Here is a 19,185-nt window from a genome sequence, read left to right as displayed (position 1 = left end):
TTCCATTTTACTGGAGGGCCACCTACCTGCTCCTCTGGTTTGAAACATTTTTGGGACTGCCACATACAGGCACTCAATCTATTCCATTTTACTGCAGGGCCACCTACCTGCTCCTCTGGTTTGAACAATTTTTGGGACTGCCACATACAGGCACTCAATCTATTCCATTTTACTGGAGGGCCACCTACCTGCTCCTCTGGTTTGAACAATTTTTGGGACTGCCACATACAGGCACTCAATCTATTCCATTTTACTGGAGGGCCACCTACCTGCTCCTCTGGTTTGAAACATTTTTGGGACTGCCACATACAGGCACTCAATCTATTCCATTTTACTGCAGGGCCACCTACCTGCTCCTCTGGTTTGAACAATTTTTGGGACTGCCACATACAGGCACTCAATCTATTCCATTTTACTGCAGGGCCACCTACCTGCTCCTCTGGTTTGAACAATTTTTGGGACTGCCACATACAGGCACTCAATCTATTCCATTTTACTGCAGGGCCACCTACCTGCTCCTCTGGTTTGAAACATTTTTGGGACTGCCACATACAGGCACTCAATCTATTCCATTTTACTGCAGGGCCACCTACCTGCTCCTCTGGTTTGAAACATTTTTGGGACTGCCACATACAGGCACTCAATCTATCCCATTTTACTGGAGGGCCACCTACCTGCTCCTCTGGTTTGAAAAATGTTTGGGACTGCCACATACAGGCACTATCCAAATTAAATTGTCTCCATAGCAGCCTCCACACGTTGTCTCCATTGCTACCTCCAAAAGTCGTCCATATAGCTGCCTCCATACATCGTCCCTTTATCAAACGAGGTGTGTCAGGCAGAAATTTGGGTTGTTTTCATGGATTCCACATCAAAGTTTTTAACTTTGTCGCCACCCTGCTGTGTTATCCACAAAATATACTGGCAAACTTTTACCATTTACGGATATTATTTCAGCGCTTCTTGCGCAGATGTTTACATTCCCCTCACCCGGCATATCCTAAACTTATAAGAACGCTACTACACTTGATCTTATACAAAAGGTTCTTAGAAGTGCTGTTTGGGGAGTAGCCTAGAGACAGGGGCTTGGATTGGCGAAAGCTCGCCTGGCAGCGGAACGCCAGCTCCATGCGCATCATGCGCTTCTTGCGCATCTGTTTACATTCCCCTCACCCGCCATATCCCAAACTTATGAGAACGCTACTACACTTAACTTGGTGCAGGCTGGGACCGAGTCTGACCCTGGGGCTGGTCATATACTGCCGACGCAGAGAATTGCGGGGCCTACCTCGGTCCAGGTCTCAAAGGCCTACTATACCTCCTCCCACCCCTCCTCCACCTCCTCCTCCTCCGAATTACCATCCGTGGGCATGGCGCCATCAGTCGGTAGCTCTAGGCACAGCAGCAGTGCCGTCGCTAAGCGACAGCAGGCGGTGCTGAAACTGCTGAGCCTAGGCGATAAAAGGCACACCGCCCAAGAGCTATTACAGGGCATTCCACATCAAAGTTGTTAACTTTGTCGCCACCCTGCTGTGTAATCCCCAAAATATACTTGCAAACTTTTACCATTTAGGGATATTATTTCAGCGCTTCTTGCGCATCTGTTTACATTCCCCTCACCCGGCATATCCTAAACTTATAAGAACGCTACTACACTTGATCTTATACAAAAGGTTCTTAGAAGTGCTGTTTGGGGAGTAGCCTAGAGACACGGGCTTGGATTGGCGAAAGCTCGCCTGGCAGCGGAGCGCCAGCTCCATGCCAAGATCCAACTAACATAGTTTTAACTGCAGCACCTTTAATCTACTACTAGTTCACTGCCTCCATACATGGTCCCCTTATCAAACGAGCTGTGTCAGGCAGAATTTTGGGTTGTTTTCATGGCTTCCATGTTAACTTTGTCGCCACCCTGCTGTGTAATCCACAAAATATACTGGCAAACTTTTATCATGTACCGATATTATTTGAGCGCTTCTTGCTCACCTCCTTTGGTTCCTCTCTGCTACCCATTGGTTTGAAGCCTGAGTCCATTTAGGGTATGTTGCCATGCCTGCCGCTGCTGCCGCTGCCTCTGCATGCCGTCCCCTATAGTGTCAGGGTCAATTATTGGATGTTTTAGATGCTATCTAGCTTCATTCTGTCACTCTGTCATGGCCATGCTGTTGCCCATAATTTTGGCATAATGGTGCGATTAAGCAGCCTCAGAGGCATCCATGCATGCTGCCCCTGCTGTTTCCTGTCCATTTCCGTGGTGTTTCCATCCTTTTCTGAGGTTCCCAGGTGTTTGGCCAAGCTTCCCTGTGCAGAGCCTTGGTCCCCTTGAAAAATGCTCGAGTCTCCCATTGACTTCAATGGGGTTCGTTATTCGAGACGAGCACTCGAGCATCGGGAAAAGTTCGTCTCGAATAACGAGTACCCGAGCATTTTAGTGTTCGCTCATCTCTAATCATCACCTATTCCATCCCTTCCGATAATATAAAAAAAGAGTGAGAAAAACCTTAAAGGAAAACTGGAGAGAGATAAACCTTATTTGTCAGATAGTGCTGCCTCCTCTTCCCACTTTTTATTTGATATAGATACAGGTAGTACTGCTTCCCTGTCTCTAGTGGGAACTGAAAGTACAACCCCCTATATTTTGCTAACAAAAATATATAGCAACAGATATTACTGAGCTTGTGTCTCTGTAAATGATTAGATCCAATAGCAAAAGATCAGATTTAGGGAAACGGGGAACAAATCACGGCCAAGTGGCACCAGTCCCTCCAATTCTGGCCAAAAGTGGCCCCCCACCTGTTGTAGTGTACGCACAAAGCTACACACCTCAAATCACGAGAGAACCCAATAGTATCCCCCCAAGGCAAAGTCGGAGGGAAAAGAGGAGTAACCAAAACAAGTTATGTAAATTTGAAGATTAAAATACTTTTATTTTGAACAACAACAATAAAAAGACAGATCATGTAAACAATAAGATACAGTATGGTGATGACACAGAGAAATTAGCGGTCAGAACCAAAGGCAGTGGAAGACAAATTGTGTATGTACCATGGCGGACTGTGACAAAATCGAGAGGGGGGGAAGGGAACCCACTAAGGTACTGGCTGGTAATAACTACCGTGCCCGGTACTATGCCAATGATGTGGGAGCCTACACAGTAATGAAAGAAGGTCCTTACCAGTGTGGTAGCGAGATGTTCCACTGCCTGGACTGAGCCGCTCACCCCAATTATTATTTTCCTTTTATATTTTCAGAAAACTGCAATAATTGCACTATATGGGTTTCCATAATTTCTCAGGAATGGTTTATGCATCTTTAAAAAATTCCCTTTCATTAAGTTGGACAAGAGTCGAATATCCCTTATAGGACCATTCAATTTGTTGGATTGGCGACTAAAACAAGTGCACTGTTATCTATTTAAGAAGCCCCGGCTAAAGGTTTCGGTATTTTCATCTGATGTATCAAGCCAGATGCAATATGTGGTCTTAGGTCCCAAAATGTACCATTAACAATTTTACAATTATTAATAACACAATTAGAATTTTTGCTACCACTCACGTTTTATCTCACGGTTTTCATCACACCCAACTCTTTTCCTTCCCCTTCCCTCACATCCCCTTCCTCACCTCCTTCCCTTCCCTTCACGTGTTTCATTCACTTTTCTCACTTGTTAGCAATTGTACTAATTAACATCAATAGAAATGTCAAATATATATAGAGACTTAAACATGAATTTCTTTTCCATCATGTGGATATGAACTTATAGGCACCAATTTAATCATGGTTTATAATAATTTAACAATAATTTTTATAATAATATGTATATAATATGTATATGTATATAATTGTTTATGAGGTTTTGTTTTTTAACTGTAGCAATTGATGTGCCAAAATGGAACTATTTACACAGCACCTTATAACAATTGCTATTGCACTTTAAATGACTGCAACTCAGCAGTCACATTTGCACACTGTTTTTTATCATTATTGTGATCCATATTTACATTTGTCTTTGTACACGATTCATATATTATCATTGTGATTCATATTTATATTTCTATGCACTTAGCACTTTTTCTTAATCAATTGCACTCTACATTGGTACTCATAATATATGTAGCGGACTAGCGACCAAACATGTGTCCTATATTGAATTTAACTTATTATACATTATTTAACTGTAATTAACTTCATTGGGTCATTGATTCTTTCCATATGCATTGATGTTATCAAAAAGATATATCCATTTCCAGTACAATCACGTAGGATGATTAAGCGCATGCGCTAGCCAAACGCTTCCATTTAAAGCTCTCTTCAACAACTCTGTGTTGGTCCCGGGCATCGCGATCTCGCGGACGCGTGATCTCGCGGTCACGTGATGTAAATCACGTGATGCGCGATCACGTGGCGCGACCTCGCGTTGTTCCGGTATCACCAGGGGAAGTACTATCCGACCCACGTGTACAACAGTGCAAGCTCCTATTGGCCGATAGATTATTTATCTTCCGGCCTTCTAACACTATGACGCCACCCCCAGACGAAGGCTCATCCCCGAGCCGAAACGCGCGTGGGGTGAGCGGCTCAGTCCAGGCAGTGGAACATCTCGCTACCACACTGGTAAGGACCTTCTTTCATTACTGTGTAGGCTCCCACATCATTGGCATAGTACCGGGCACGGTAGTTATTACCAGCCAGTACCTTAGTGGGTTCCCTTCCCCCCCTCTCGATTTTGTCACAGTCCGCCATGGTACATACACAATTTGTCTTCCACTGCCTTTGGTTCTGACCGCTAATTTCTCTGTGTCATCACCATACTGTATCTTATTGTTTACATGATCTGTCTTTTTATTGTTGTTGTTCAAAATAAAAGTATTTTAATCTTCAAATTTACACAACTTGTTTTGGTTACTCCTCTTTTCCCTCCGACTTTGCCTTGGGGGGATACTATTGGGTTCTCTCTGTAAATGATGTAGGCACAGATAGTACTGCTTACCTGTCTCTATACAATATACAGAGAACGTTATATATTGTGCTGCATACCTGTCTTTAGTTATAAGTGGTACGATCAAAGTATTCCTTCCATAAGTCTTTTAGCAAATACACTGGGACAGATAGTGCTCCTTCCCTGTCTTTTAAATAAATGAGCGGCACATATAACTTTATCACCCTGGCACTCCCAGGAAATAAATGTATGGCAGGGGGTAACAGCTGACTCTATCCTCTTGTAAATGATGTTGGTACAGGTAGTACTGCTTCCCTGACTCTACCTGCAACATGAAATAGGTACAGTTAGTGCTGCCTCCTGTCTCTTCATGTGTATGGTGAAGGTTCAGGTAGTACTGCTTCCCTGACTCTTCCTCTATATGATATAGATACAGTTAGTGCTGCCTCCTGTCTCTTCATGTGTATGGTGAAGGTTCAGGTAGTACTGCTTCCCTGACTCTTCCTGTATACGGTATAGTGCTGTCTCCTCCAGTATATGATATAGATACAGTTAGTGCTGTCTCCTCCAGTATATGATATAGATACAGTTAGTGCTGTCTCCTCCAATAAATGATATAGATACAGTTAGGGCTGCCTCCTGTCTACTCCTGTATATGATGTAGGCTTAGGTAGTACTGCTTCTCTGACTCTTCCTGTATATGATATAGACACAGTTAGTGCTGTCTCCCCATCTCCCCCTGTATATGATGTAGGTTCAGGTAGTACTGCTTCCCTGACTCTTCATGTATATGATATAGATACAGTTAGTGCTGCCTTCTGTCTCCTCCTGTATATGATGTAGGCTCAGGTAGTACTGCTTCCATGACTCTTCCTGTATACCATATAGATACAGTTAGTGCTGTCTCCTCCAGTATATGATATAGATACAGTTAGTGCTGTCTCCGTCTACTCCTGTATATGATGTAGGCTCAGGTAGTACTGCTTCCCTGACTCTTCCTGTATACCATATAGATACAGTTAGTGCTGTCTCCTCCAGTATATGATATAGATACAGTTAGTGCTGCCTTCTGTCTCCTCCTGTATATGATGTAGGCTCAGGTAGTACTGCTTCCATGACTCTTCCTGTATACCATATAGATACAGTTAGTGCTGTCTCCTCCAGTATATGATATAGATACAGTTAGTGCTGTCTCCGTCTACTCCTGTATATGATGTAGGTTCAGGTAGTACTGCTTCCTTGACTCTTCCTGTATACCATATAGATACAGTTAGTGCTGTCTCCTCCAGTAAATGATATAGATACAGTTAGTGCTGTCTCCCCGTCTCCTTCTATATATGATGTAGGTTCAGGTAGTACTCCTTCCTTGACTCTTGATGTTAATGATGTAGGAACATATAGTACTAACTTACTCTATTTTACTGCTACAATGATGAAGCTCCAGATAATACTGCCTACTTAAACTACTTAAACCATGTAGGCACAGGTAGCACCACCTCCTAGTCTCTCCTGTTAAATAGGTAGCTATAGATTAATTTGTGTCAATGTATTTCACATAAAATGATGTAACTCAGTTCGTAATCCCTTACTTTGAATACATGCAGTGGCACAGATAGTACTCTGTTCCTCTCTCTCCACACATGTAAAGTGGTTAATAAGGAGGAACAGATAACAATACCTTGTTTCTCCCAGTAAATGAGGTGGCAAAGACAGTCGCCCATTCAATCCCCCAATCTCCTTTGTAAGGGATGTAGGCACAGATAGTACTATGTCTATTCTCTTTGTGTTTTATGACAATGTAGAACAGCAGATGCAGAACCCCAAAACAGAGGCTAAGGATCTAGACCAATGTAAGGTAGAGCAGGTCATGTCATAACATTAGGTACCGGCTCCTGGCTGCAGCGAGAAGAAAATATAGAGCAACACAATCATTCCAGTACTGGCAGTCCATGGCTTCACCACTAGGTGGCAGCACATTGTTATATTATTAGCTACATGGATTTTACCTGAGTACTAAGAGGATAATTCATCTGCTGAATGAACTCCTCCGCTGTCTTCATGGCCGCCTTCCTCTCACCCGCATTTGCATTTTTACCTGAATGATAAGAAGAAAATTCATAAATAACAAATCTACTACCATCATCCCCAGCAACGAGAGCGACTGCATCCTGTTATCCCACAGAGCTCTGCTATCCACTGCCAAGTGTAATAATAGGGGGCAGTATTATAGTAGTTATATTCTTGTACATAGGGGGCAGTATTATAGTAGTTATATTCTTGTACATAGGGGGCAGTATTATAGCAGTTATATTCTTGTACATAGGGGGCAGTATTATAGTAGTTATATTCCTGTACATAGGGGGCAGTATTATAGTAGTTATATTCTTGCACATAGGGGGCAGTATTATACTAGTTATATTCTTGTACATAGGGGGCAGTATTATAGTAGTTATATTCTTGTACATAGGGGGCAGTATTATAGTAGTTATATTCTTGTACATAGGGGCAGTATTATAGTAGTTATATTCTTGTACATAGGGGCAGCATTATAGTAGTTATATTCTTGTACATAGGGGGCAGTATTATAGTAGTTATATTCTTGTACATAGGGGAAGTATTATAGTAGTTATATTCTTGTACATAGGGACAGTATTATAGTAGTTATATTCCTGTACATAGGGGGCAGTATTATAGTAGTTATATTCCTGTACATAGGGGGCAGTATTATAGTAGTTATATTCTTGTACATAGGGCGCAGTATTATAGTAGTTATATTCTTGTACATAGGGGGCAGTATTATAATAGTTATATTCTTGTACATAGGGGGCGGTATTATAGTAGTTATATTCTTGTACGTAGGGGGCAGTATTATAGTAGTTATATTCTTGTACATAGGGGGGCAGTATTATAGTACTTATATTCCTGTACATAGGGGCAGTATTATAGTAGTTATATTCTTGTACACAGGGGGCAGTATTATAGTAGTTATATTCCTGTACATAGGGGCCAGTATTATAGTAGTTATATTCCTGTACATAGGGAGCAGTATTATAGTAGTTATATTCTTGTACATAGGGGGCAGTATTATAGTAGTTATATTCTTGTACATAGGGGGCAGTATTATAGTAGTTATATTCCTGTACATAGGGAGCAGTATTATAGTAGTTATATTCTTGTACATAGGGGGCAGTATTATAGTAGTTATATTCTTGTACATAGGGAGCAGTATTATAGTAGTTATATTCTTGTACATAGGGGGCAGTATTATAGTAGTTATATTCCTGTACATAGGGAGCAGTATTATAGTAGTTATATTCTTGTACATAGGGGGCAGTATTATAGTAGTTATATTCTTGTACATAGGGGGCAGTATTATAGTAGTTATATTCTTGTACATAGGGGGCAGTATTATAGTAGTTATATTCTTGTACATAGGGGGCAGTATTATAGTAGTTATATTCTTGTACATAGGGGGCAGTATTATAGTAGTTATATTCTTGTACATAGGGGGCAGTATTATAGTAGTTATATTCTTGTACATAGGGGACAGTATTATAGTAGTTATATTCTTGTACATAGGGGGCAGTATTATAGTAGTTATATTCCTGTACATAGGGGGCAGTATTATAGTAGTTATATTCTTGTACATAGGGGGCAGTATTATAGTAGTTATATTCTTGTACATAGGGGGCAGTATTATAGTAGTTATATTCTTGTACATAGGGGGCAGTATTATAGTAGTTATAGTCTTGTACATAGGGGGCAGTATTATAGTAGTTATATTCTTGTACATAGGGGGCAGTATTATAGTAGTTATATTCCTGTACATAGGGGGCAGTATTATAATAGTTATATTCTTGTACATAGGGGGCAGTATTATAGTAGTTATATTCCTGTACATAGGGGGCAGTATTATAGTAGTTATATTCTTGTACATAGGGAGCAGTATTATAGTAGTTATATTCTCGTACATAGGGGGCAGTATTATAGTAGTTATATTCTTGTACATAGGGGGCAGTATTATAGTAGTTATATTCTTGTACATAGGGGGCAGTATTATAGTAGTTATATTCTTGTACATAGGGGGCAGTATTATAGTAGTTATATTCTTGTACATAGGGGGCAGTATTATAGTAGTTATATTCTTGTACATAGGGGGCAGTATTATAGTAGTTATATTCTTGTACATAGGGGGCAGTATTATAGTAGTTATATTCTTGTACGTAGGGGGCAGTATTATAGTAGTTATATTCCTGTACATAGGGGACAGTATTATAGTAGTTATATTCTTGTACATAGGGGGCAGTATTATAGTAGTTATATTCCTGTACATAGGGGGCAGTATTATAGTAGTTATATTCTTGTACATAGGGGGCAGTATTATAGTAGTTATATTCTTGTACATAGGGGGCAGTATTATAGTAGTTATAGTCTTGTACATAGGGGGCAGTATTATAGTAGTTATATTCTTGTACATAGGGGGCAGTATTATAGTAGTTATATTCCTGTACATAGGGGGCAGTATTATAATAGTTATATTCTTGTACATAGGGGGCAGTATTATAGTAGTTATATTCCTGTACATAGGGGACAGTATTATAGTAGTTATATTCTTGTACATAGGGAGCAGTATTATAGTAGTTATATTCCTGTACATAGGGGACAGTATTATAGTAGTTATATTCTTGTACATAGGGGGCAGTATTATAGTAGTTATATTCTCGTACATAGGGGGCAGTATTATAGTAGTTATATTCTTGTACATAGGGGGCAGTATTATAGTAGTTATATTCTTGTACATAGGGGGCAGTATTATAGTAGTTATATTCTTGTACATAGGGGGCAGTATTATAGTAGTTATATTCTTGTACATAGGAGGCAGTATTATAGTAGTTATATTCCTGTACATAGGGGGCAGTATTATAGTAGTTATATTCTTGTACATAGAGGGCAGTATTATAGTAGTTATATTCTTGTACATAGGGGGCAGTATTATAGTAGTTATATTCCTGTACATAGAGGGCAGTATTATAGTAGTTATATTCTTGTACATAGGGGGCAGTATTATAGTAGTTATATTCCTGTACATAGGGGGCAGTATTATAGTAGTTATATTTATTTCCTTGCTCTCTGATAGATGTTGTCTCTCAGTTTCTTGCAGTAGTCTCCTCCTGTAGATGTGTATGTCCTCTCTGCCCCCTGGTTGTGCTGTGTGAACGCTCCCTTGTACTCGCTCTATGATGTCACTCCTTATGATTGTGGTGTTTGTTGTGATTACATCTGTGTGTAGGGAACTTGATGCTACATTTCTTGCTTCCATCACGACACATGAGGCCTCCTGGAAAATAAACAGGAATTCTGACCTTTCCATACAAAGATCTTCTTGTCGGCGGAGTGGTCCAGGATGAAGCATTCCTCGGAGATGAGGGCGGCCTGGCAGAAGGGGCTGACTTCTGAGACCACTGATACACTCATGGAGCCGCTGGCATCAGACACCTGGCAGGGGCACAGAGCAGGGGGTCTAATGAGACCAGGCTTGAATCTGCCTCTAAATGGCTGATAACAGAGAACTATAGACTGTATTTATGAGGGTGTAGACGGCAGGTTTCCTGTCTTTTTAAAATTTTGGGTAGCTCTAACAGGAAAGGGGTGGGGTTATGTAAGAGCACCGTGTTTGTTTCCATCCCTCCTGGCACATAATCTGTCTTACATGGCATACAGAGCACTGCTGCCGGTCCTCACCCAGCTTTTTTAGAATCCTGAGTGTCAAATCTACCTTGCTAATTATTGACACAGGAGTAAAAATATATTCCACAGGCTTATATTACAAAGGGATCTGGGAAATCTGTGTGACATCCAGTAAGGAGGCTGCTACTACTGCTATACTCTTCTTCTCTCAGCTTTCCTAGAATACTGAACGGCAATTCTTTCTCTCCGTGTAGTCCGGATTATCCTAGATAGAAATAAAGGCTTTATGGTACAATGGAATCAGAAAAGCTTCAATCAGCTTTTCTAGACTCCTGAGTGGCAAATGTGTGACAGGGGCAGAGAAGTAAAGTGAGGTATGTAAGCTTTATACTGCACTGGAAAGCAGAGTTAAAGCCGACATAGTGGCTGTTACTATTACTATAATGCTAATTATCCAGCTTTTCTAGTATCCTGAGAGGTGAATTTACCTAGCCAGAGAAGTACAAAGAGCTATTAAAGCTTTATACTGCACTGGAAAGCAGGTGGAGGGTGTTACTACTACTATTTTGGCAATTATCCAGCTTTTCTAGTATCCTGTGAGTCGAATTTACCTAGGCAGAGAAGTACAAAGAAGTATTAAAGCTTTATACTGCACTGGAAAGCAAGTGGAGGGTGTTATTACTACTATTTTGGCAATTATCCAGCTTTTCTAGTATCCTGAGAGGTGAATGTACCTAGGCAGGGAAGTACAAAGAGCTATTAAAGCTTTATACTGCACCTGAAAGCAAGTGGTGGGTGTTACTTCTACTATTTTAGCAATTATCCAGCTTTTCTAGTATCCTGAGAGGTGAACTTACTTAGCCATGTACTTACAGATACTTATAAAGACTTTATAATGCAATGGAACGACATAGAATCTCTCCCTTACTTCCGCATTAAAAGTTCTTTCTTACTCTGATACATTGTAACAAACCTACAGCTGTTCATATACAGTTTTTTCAAATGTCTTAATGTAACCAACAGCTTTATCCTTCAGCGGAACCAGCAGTGAGCCTGAATAATTGAGGATTTTAAAGTTGCAGAAGTCATTATTTAGGGCGGTGTGCCCCTTTAAGGCGGCGTGGCCCCTTTAAGACTGCTGTCTATTCTCCCGGCCGCGGTGTATTATATCATATAATAAGCCGGGTGTTTACTCAGCTTCTTCCTCTGCAGTAAATAAACATGTCACACGCTTTGCATGACAAGGCTGCCGCTCCGGGACACATGTCCGCTCTTCCGCTCCTGGGAAAGCTGAACTCTCTGCTTTCTGTTATAACTCAAGTGCATTACTAGACCTATAACTATTCTCTATATCTGTTCTATCAGCCTCTGGGAAAGCTGGGTTGTTTTCAGTGTGTTAAGTGGGGCTCATTAATAATTGCTTGTTTTCTTTGTAACAAATTGTATTTCCTAGTGACAGTATTTAATATTCCATTCCGTGTAATGGGAAGTGGGAAAACAATTCCAAAAATGTTGCAAATTACAAAAAATCACATTTGCTGGACTTTCTTGTGGACTTTGCTTTTATGGTTTTCATTGTGCGCCCCGGTGACACCCCCTCTGTATGCATTGGGTCAGTACAATCACAGGGATACCAAATGTATGGAGGTTTTAATAGATTTAAAAAAAAAAATTAAAAACTTTTGTACGAAAATAAGAAAATCTTTTCACCATCTTCTGACACTAATAGCTTTTTCATACCTCGGTGTACGGGGCCATTTTTGCAGGATGAGCTGATGTTTTCATTGCCAGCATTTTGAGGAATCGACAAACTTTTCATCGATATTTATTACATTTTTGTGTTGCAAAATGTCAAAAAAAAGGGGCATTTCGGACATTTGAGGGTTAATTTCGGGTACAGTTCTGAATTACGGGAATGAACGGTGTAGTTTTCTGATACATCAGAACTTGGGATGCGGCAATACCTAATTTTTATATGATTTTTACAGTTTTTTTACACCCTCTAGAGTAATTATTAGTTACATCAGCTTCTGGTGGGAAAGCTGGGTGATAAACGATTATTTATGCAGTCAGGGTAATAATGCGCAACCATTTTCTCCTAAAAAGTGTTGTGGCCACAACTAAGTTTCTTATTCTATTTGGTAATTTTGCATATTACCGTACACCAGCTCCTGGAAAAGCTGGGTTTACGACTCTTGTAATGTCACTCATCTTTCCCAGGCTCCTGAAAGGCAGTGATAATAGTGCAGGGTACAGAGATGGATATAGATACATCTGCCCCTTCTCAATCCTCTTTGGTATGGATGAGGCCTACCAGCACTGGTCCAGACGTTTTGTTTTGTCCAAGGAAATGAAAGTGCAGATTTCTGGGTAATTTCGCTTTCATTTTTTTTAATTTGTTGCCCATAATAGAGAATGTACATCCCCAGGAACAATGTATCTCAAACACATGCCCTAATAAGGAAGGCTTGCCCCCACCCATGAGCAGTTTTGCTGCCTCTGACTGGTCAGTGAGAGGCATCTTAGGGAAATTGTTCATATACGGAAGACTTGTTTTTCCCCCTGAGCAGTTTTTTACTACCTCTGATTGGTCAGTGAGAGACATTTTAGAAAAATTGTTTGTATACAGAAGTTTTGGCCCCACCCATGAGCAGTTTTATACTGCTTCTGATTGGTCAGTGAGAGGCATCTTAAGGAAATTGTCCATATACAGAAGACTTGTTCCCACCCATGAGCAGTTTTATACTGCCTCTGATTGGTCAGTGAGAGGCATCTTAAAGAAATTGTCCATATACAGAAGACTTGTTCCCACCCATGAGTAGTTTTATTCTACCTCTGATTGGTCAGTGAGAGACATCTTAGGGAAATTGTCTATTTACAGAACATTTGTTCCCGCCCATGAGCAGATTTGCTTTCTCTGATTGGTCAGTAAGCGGCATCTTCAGAAAATTGTTCATATACGGAACACTTGTTTTTGCCCATGAGTAGTTTTATTCTGCCTTTGATTGGTCAGTGAGAGACATTTTAGAAAAATTGTTTGCATACAGAAGTCTTGGCCCCACCCATGAGCAGTTTTATACTGCTTTTGATTGGTCAGTGAGAGGCATCTTAAGGAAATTGTCCATATACAGAAGACTTGTTCCCACCCATGAGCAGTTTTATTCTACCGATGATTGGTCAGTGAGAGGCATCTTAGGGAAATTGTCTATTTACAGAAGATTTGTTCACACCCATGAGCAGATTTGCTTTCTCTGATTGGTCAGTGACGGGCATATTAAGGAAATTGTCCATATACAGAAGTCTTGTCCCCACCCATGAGCAGTTTTATACTGCCTCTGATTGGTCAGTGAGGAAGTTAAGGAAATTGTCCATATATATATATTGTCCTAAGGAAATTGTCCATTTACAGAAGACTTGTTCCCACCCACGAGCAGTTTTATTCTACCGATGATTGGTCAGTGAAATATTCCTGAATAAGAAGTCTGTATTGCCCAATGAGCATGTGATATTTCTGACCCAACCAGGCAGTTCAGTTGAGTCTGATTGGTTAGTCACAGGCATCTTAGGCAAAATGCCAATATTAGGAAGACTTGTTTCCACCCATATGAAGTTTTTGTAACTCTGATTGGTCGGTGAGAAAAAACTTAGAATATTCCCATATAAGGAAGGCCTTTTCCACCTACGCATAGTTTGACTACTTCTGGTTGGTCAGTGAGGGACATTGTAGGCAAAATGACCATATAAGGAAGACTTGTTCCTGCCCATGACCAATCAGTGCACTGCCCCACCACTAGAGGGCACCTGCAGTGTTTGAGATAGTTAGAGGACACAGTCTGTAATAACAAGGTCTTACCATATAGAGTTTTGCCATCTTTCTGTTTGTAACATCTGCCACCTCATCGTTGTCATCACCCGCTGGGAGATTTGGCTTCTTACCCAAAACCTGAAAAAATAAGATAATAAAATAATTTTATAATTTCTTCTCCATATATTTCTATATTGGTACAATTCATAGATTTCATGTCTGGATCTTGTACAAACCTAAATCAGCTTGATCTATAGTTGTTATTATGTTTGTAAACAGCAACCACTAGGGGGAGCTCTCTGTATAAAGGATTTACAGCATCCTAGACCTAAATACTTAGTAGATATGACCACATGCAGTGAGTTCCCTCTAGTGGTTACTGTAGGAACTTAAAAAAAACACTTTATCATTTATTGAGCTGCTCCACAGACGCTTTTCTTTGCTCTAAGTAAAAGCTGTATAAGGCTACTGGTTGAATATTACAACATTTACAAAGAGAGGTTATTGAGGAGCTCAATGCAAAGAGCACAGCAGTGTGAGGAGAGCAGTGCAATTGGGGATATCACCATCTGAGCCCATTTTTCACAGTCCCGCTGCTACCAACAAAATATACAAAGGGATGTATACACATCTCTCGAGGAACAATACCTAACACTGGCTGCAGAGAGCACAGAGCACAGCAGTGTGAGGACGTGCCCCCAATCCTACAAGATAAATTTTATATTTCACAGTCCTGCTGCTCCTTACAACATCCACAGCTGTCCAATACATAAAACTGGCTGCAGCCTACATGGCCAAAATTGATTCTAAATGCTGCTTTGGCTGTGACTAGAGTAGAATGATAATCAAAGCCAATGCATTAATTATAGCAAAGCTAAATATTTTGGGTATGACGGCTTCTCCATGTTTCTCACCATTGACCCAATGTTCACGACTAGTTGTAGCAGCTTGTAGCCGGTTTTTATCAGTGAGGGCACGGAGTCTATGTTATGTTACAGGGTGTGTACAGCGCCACCCGTTTGTTTTATGGATGACAGATGGCACATGACCGACTGCACCATGGAAACTGCTTTATGGCCCTCAAATTGTGGTGAGATAATGGATAGTAGATGGACTCCTAATACCGAGCTTCCCAGATGAGCACAATCTTATTGGGTGCTTCGATACATTTCCCATTTTGGCTTCCTTTTTTGTGATGAGGGAAGGCTACGGGAACTTTACCTAGTGTCTCGCCTGGTTATTTAGCGGGTGTGGTCATCAGATTTCTTCTCCTTATGACTCCTGGGTGAGTTTTAACCTAAACTTGTGGAGGCTAACCTACCCAAATTCTGGAGCACAGCTAATGGTGCATTGCTAGGAGCCTACTGGAACCTTACTGAGCACTTCTCTTGAGAGTTTAGGGGTGTGTGGTCATCAGATTTCTCAACTGACTCCTCCTGGGTGGGGTTAGTTTTACAAACTGTATACAGAGTCAAACCTATGCAAATTATATAGGTTCTTGTTGTTTATTGCAAGGAGTCGATTGGAACCTTTCTGAGCACTCCTCTTGGGAGTTTAGGGATGTGTGGTCATTAGATTTCTCATCTCCGTACAACTTCGTGGGTGGGGTTACATTTAGATATACAGGGGCACATTTACTTACCCGGTCCTGTCGCGATCCAGCGGCACGTTCTCCGTCGAGGATTCGGGTCTTCCGGTGATTCACTAAGGTAGTGCACCCGATATCCACCAGGTGTCGCTGCTGCGCTGAAGTCCACCGGAGATCACCATCCTATCCTGGGTGCAGGTTAGCGCATGTCAAGTGACGCACATTTTTTTAAAAAAATAGCGCGGTTTTTCCTAATCCGTCAGGTTTTCCGACGGCCACGCCCCCCAATTTCCGTTGCATGCATGCCGGCACCGATGCGGCACAATCCGATCGCGTGTGCCAAAAACCTGGGCAATTTTGCGCAAACCGGTAATTTTCGGGAAACCCGACAAAAAAAAGCAATTCGGGCCCTTAGTAAATGACCGCCACAGAGTCAAACCTATGCAAATTATGGAGCACATATAGGTTCTTGTTGTTTATTGCAAGGAGCTGATTGGAACCTTTCTGAGCACTTCTCTTGGGAGTTTAGGGATGTGTGGTCAACAGATTTCTCATCTCCACACAACATTGTGGGTCCTCGTGGGTGGGGTTACATTTAGATATACAGAGTCAGACCTATGCAAATTCTGGAGCACATATAGGTTCTTGTTGTTTATTGCAAGGAGCTGATTGGAACCTTACTAGGGAGCTTAAAAGTTTTTTGACAATCTTATTTCTCAATCTCCATGCACCTTGGTTCCTCATCAGTGGGGTTCAATTACATGGGAGGCCTTGATGATTTTAGTCTCAATGAATGGAGGCCACTAGAACGTTACATTGTGCTCCTTCTGGCAATGGGGATGTAATCATCAGACTCATTAACCCATTTCAATCGGGCTCCTCCTAGGTGGAGTAAACCTAGATTTGCAATTGCTTTACTATGGAGCACATATTTGTTCTTACGTTTTGATTAAATAAGGCCACTGGAGGTTGGCATCCTAGCTTCTTCCTTGGTGAATAGTGGTTGTCGTCATCCCCTCTCATCCTGGCTCCTTGTGGGTGGAGTTTTAGATAGATATGTGGTGGCTGGGCTATGCAAATGCTGAATCACTTAGGTTTACGTCCTTTATTTTTTTGAAGAGACTACTGGAGGTTAATGGGTCTACCACTTGGGAGATTAGGGGTGTTCATTCTCCCCTATTTACTAATCCCTTGCAGCCTTGTTCCTCCTGGGTGGGGTTAAACCTATTTGAGACTGACCAATAAAAATGCTGGTGAAGAAATGATTCTTACAATGTTTCAGTATTTGGAAGCCACTGGAACTTCACTGGAGGTTTAGTGGGATGTGGTCATCAGCTTTCTTATCCCCTAGTAGCCTGGCTCCTCCTGGGTGGGGTTAAACCTTGGGGGCCGTCTTATGCAAATTCTGGAGAGTCTTTGAAGCCTTGCAGAACCTTTTTGCTCTGTTGGTTGGGGAATAGGTCATGATTTTTCTGTATTTTTTAAGCTGATCACATCGTGTACTGCAGCAGCCCCTGCACTGGCCCATCAGACCCCATAGGGGTATTTTAGCCTCCGGCTATGTGATTGGTTCAGATTTTGTCCTATTTATATTCTGTGGTTTATATTTCTTAGTGATAACTAATATTGATTGTAGGAGTTCTCTAGAGCACTCAGCTGTCATCTGCGAAACAATAACAGGTCAAACACTGGGACAAAAAGCTTCTGCGGAGTCCGCCTCAAATGTAAACACTCCTGGTGACAGCGCAGGTTCCCATGTCCATGATGTATCCGCTTCCTGATGTCGCCACCATAGAAATTACCGGAAATCGGCTCTACATCTAGTGTGTATCTAGATATTATCTACATATTCATTCCACTAGACCACCAGGGATGGTGATACAAAGCTTGACCATAATGGATACTGACATTTATCCTGAGACTAACCTAGATTACCTGGAATGCCTAAATCATCCTGATCACGACCCTTTGACCCCTGGCTATCCAATGCCATTCTACACAGGGGGTACTCTTATCAGGAATGAAACACAACTCTAGGCCATAAGGGATCAACTATCAAACCTACTCCTATCCTAGACCACAGGTGACGCTGCTGTAACCAGGGTCATTACTACTTAACCCTCCACCATCCTATAGCACCCAGGATATAATGCATTAACCCCTAAACCAACCTAGACCACCAGGAATCAGTATAATATCCGTGTTGGTTCCCTGTTATTATAGCCCAAGTTAGTAGGTGCTGGGTGCTGTCAGGTAGCGCTGCAGTCCCCCCCTGGGCAGGGCGTGTGAATTTACTAAACACATCTACATAAACACAGAGTAAATCATAAGACTCTTTATATTATATTCCAGCAGACGAAACAGAGCGATTCAGCAGTATTATTAGGACACTACATAGAAGTACTGTAAGGGCACTGTATGGCAGTATTATTAGGACACTACATAGAAGTACTGTAAGGGCACTGTATGGCAGTATTATTAGGGCACTACATAGAAGTACTGTAAGGGCACTGTATGGCAGTATTATTAGGGCACTACATAGAAGTACTGTAAGGGCACTGTATGGCGGTATTGTTAGGGCATTACATAGAAGTACTGTATGGCAGTATTGTCAGGGCACTACATAGAAGTACTGTAAGGGCACTGTATGGCAGTATTGTTAGGGCACTACATAGAAGTAGTGTAAGAGCACTGTATGGCAGTATTGTTAGGGCACTACATAGAAGTAGTGTAAGAGCACTGTATGGCAGTATTGTTAGGACACTACATAGAAGTACTGTAAGGGCACTGTATGGCAGTATTGTTAGGGCACTACATAGAAGTACTGTAAGGGCACTGTATGGCAGTATTGTTAGGACACTACATAGAAGTAATGCAAGGGCACTGTATGGCAGTATTGTTAGGACACTACATAGAAGTACTGTAAGGGCGCTGTATGGCAGTATTATTAGGACACTACATAGAAGTACTGTAAGAGCACTGTATGGCAGTATTGTTAGGACACTACATAGAAGTACTGTAAGGGCGCTGTATGGCAGTATTGTTAGGACACTACATAGAAGTAGTGTAAGAGCACTGTATGGCAGTATTGTTAGGACACTACATAGAAGTAGTGTAAGAGCACTGTATGGCAGTATTGTTAGGACACTACATAGAAGTAGTGTAAGA

General features: G+C 41.4%; 1 protein-coding gene across 1 annotated transcript in view; it reads right to left on the bottom strand.

Moving 5' to 3' along the window:
* SCIN (scinderin) overlaps positions 1 to 19,185 on the bottom strand; it is an 84,029-nt gene that overhangs the window by 35,778 nt on the left and 29,066 nt on the right. The window contains exons 5-7 of the mRNA XM_072154381.1: positions 14,478 to 14,567; positions 10,300 to 10,432; positions 6,943 to 7,031 (exon numbers count right to left, since the gene is read on the bottom strand). Coding sequence (XP_072010482.1) covers positions 6,943 to 7,031; positions 10,300 to 10,432; positions 14,478 to 14,567 — 312 coding nt within the window. The remainder of the gene's footprint in view (positions 1 to 6,942; positions 7,032 to 10,299; positions 10,433 to 14,477; positions 14,568 to 19,185) is intronic.

Source organism: Engystomops pustulosus, chromosome 5, assembly GCF_040894005.1.
Source record: "Engystomops pustulosus chromosome 5, aEngPut4.maternal, whole genome shotgun sequence".
NCBI classification, from domain to species: domain Eukaryota; kingdom Metazoa; phylum Chordata; class Amphibia; order Anura; family Leptodactylidae; genus Engystomops; species Engystomops pustulosus.
This window is presented reverse-complemented; position numbering and strand designations above follow the sequence as displayed.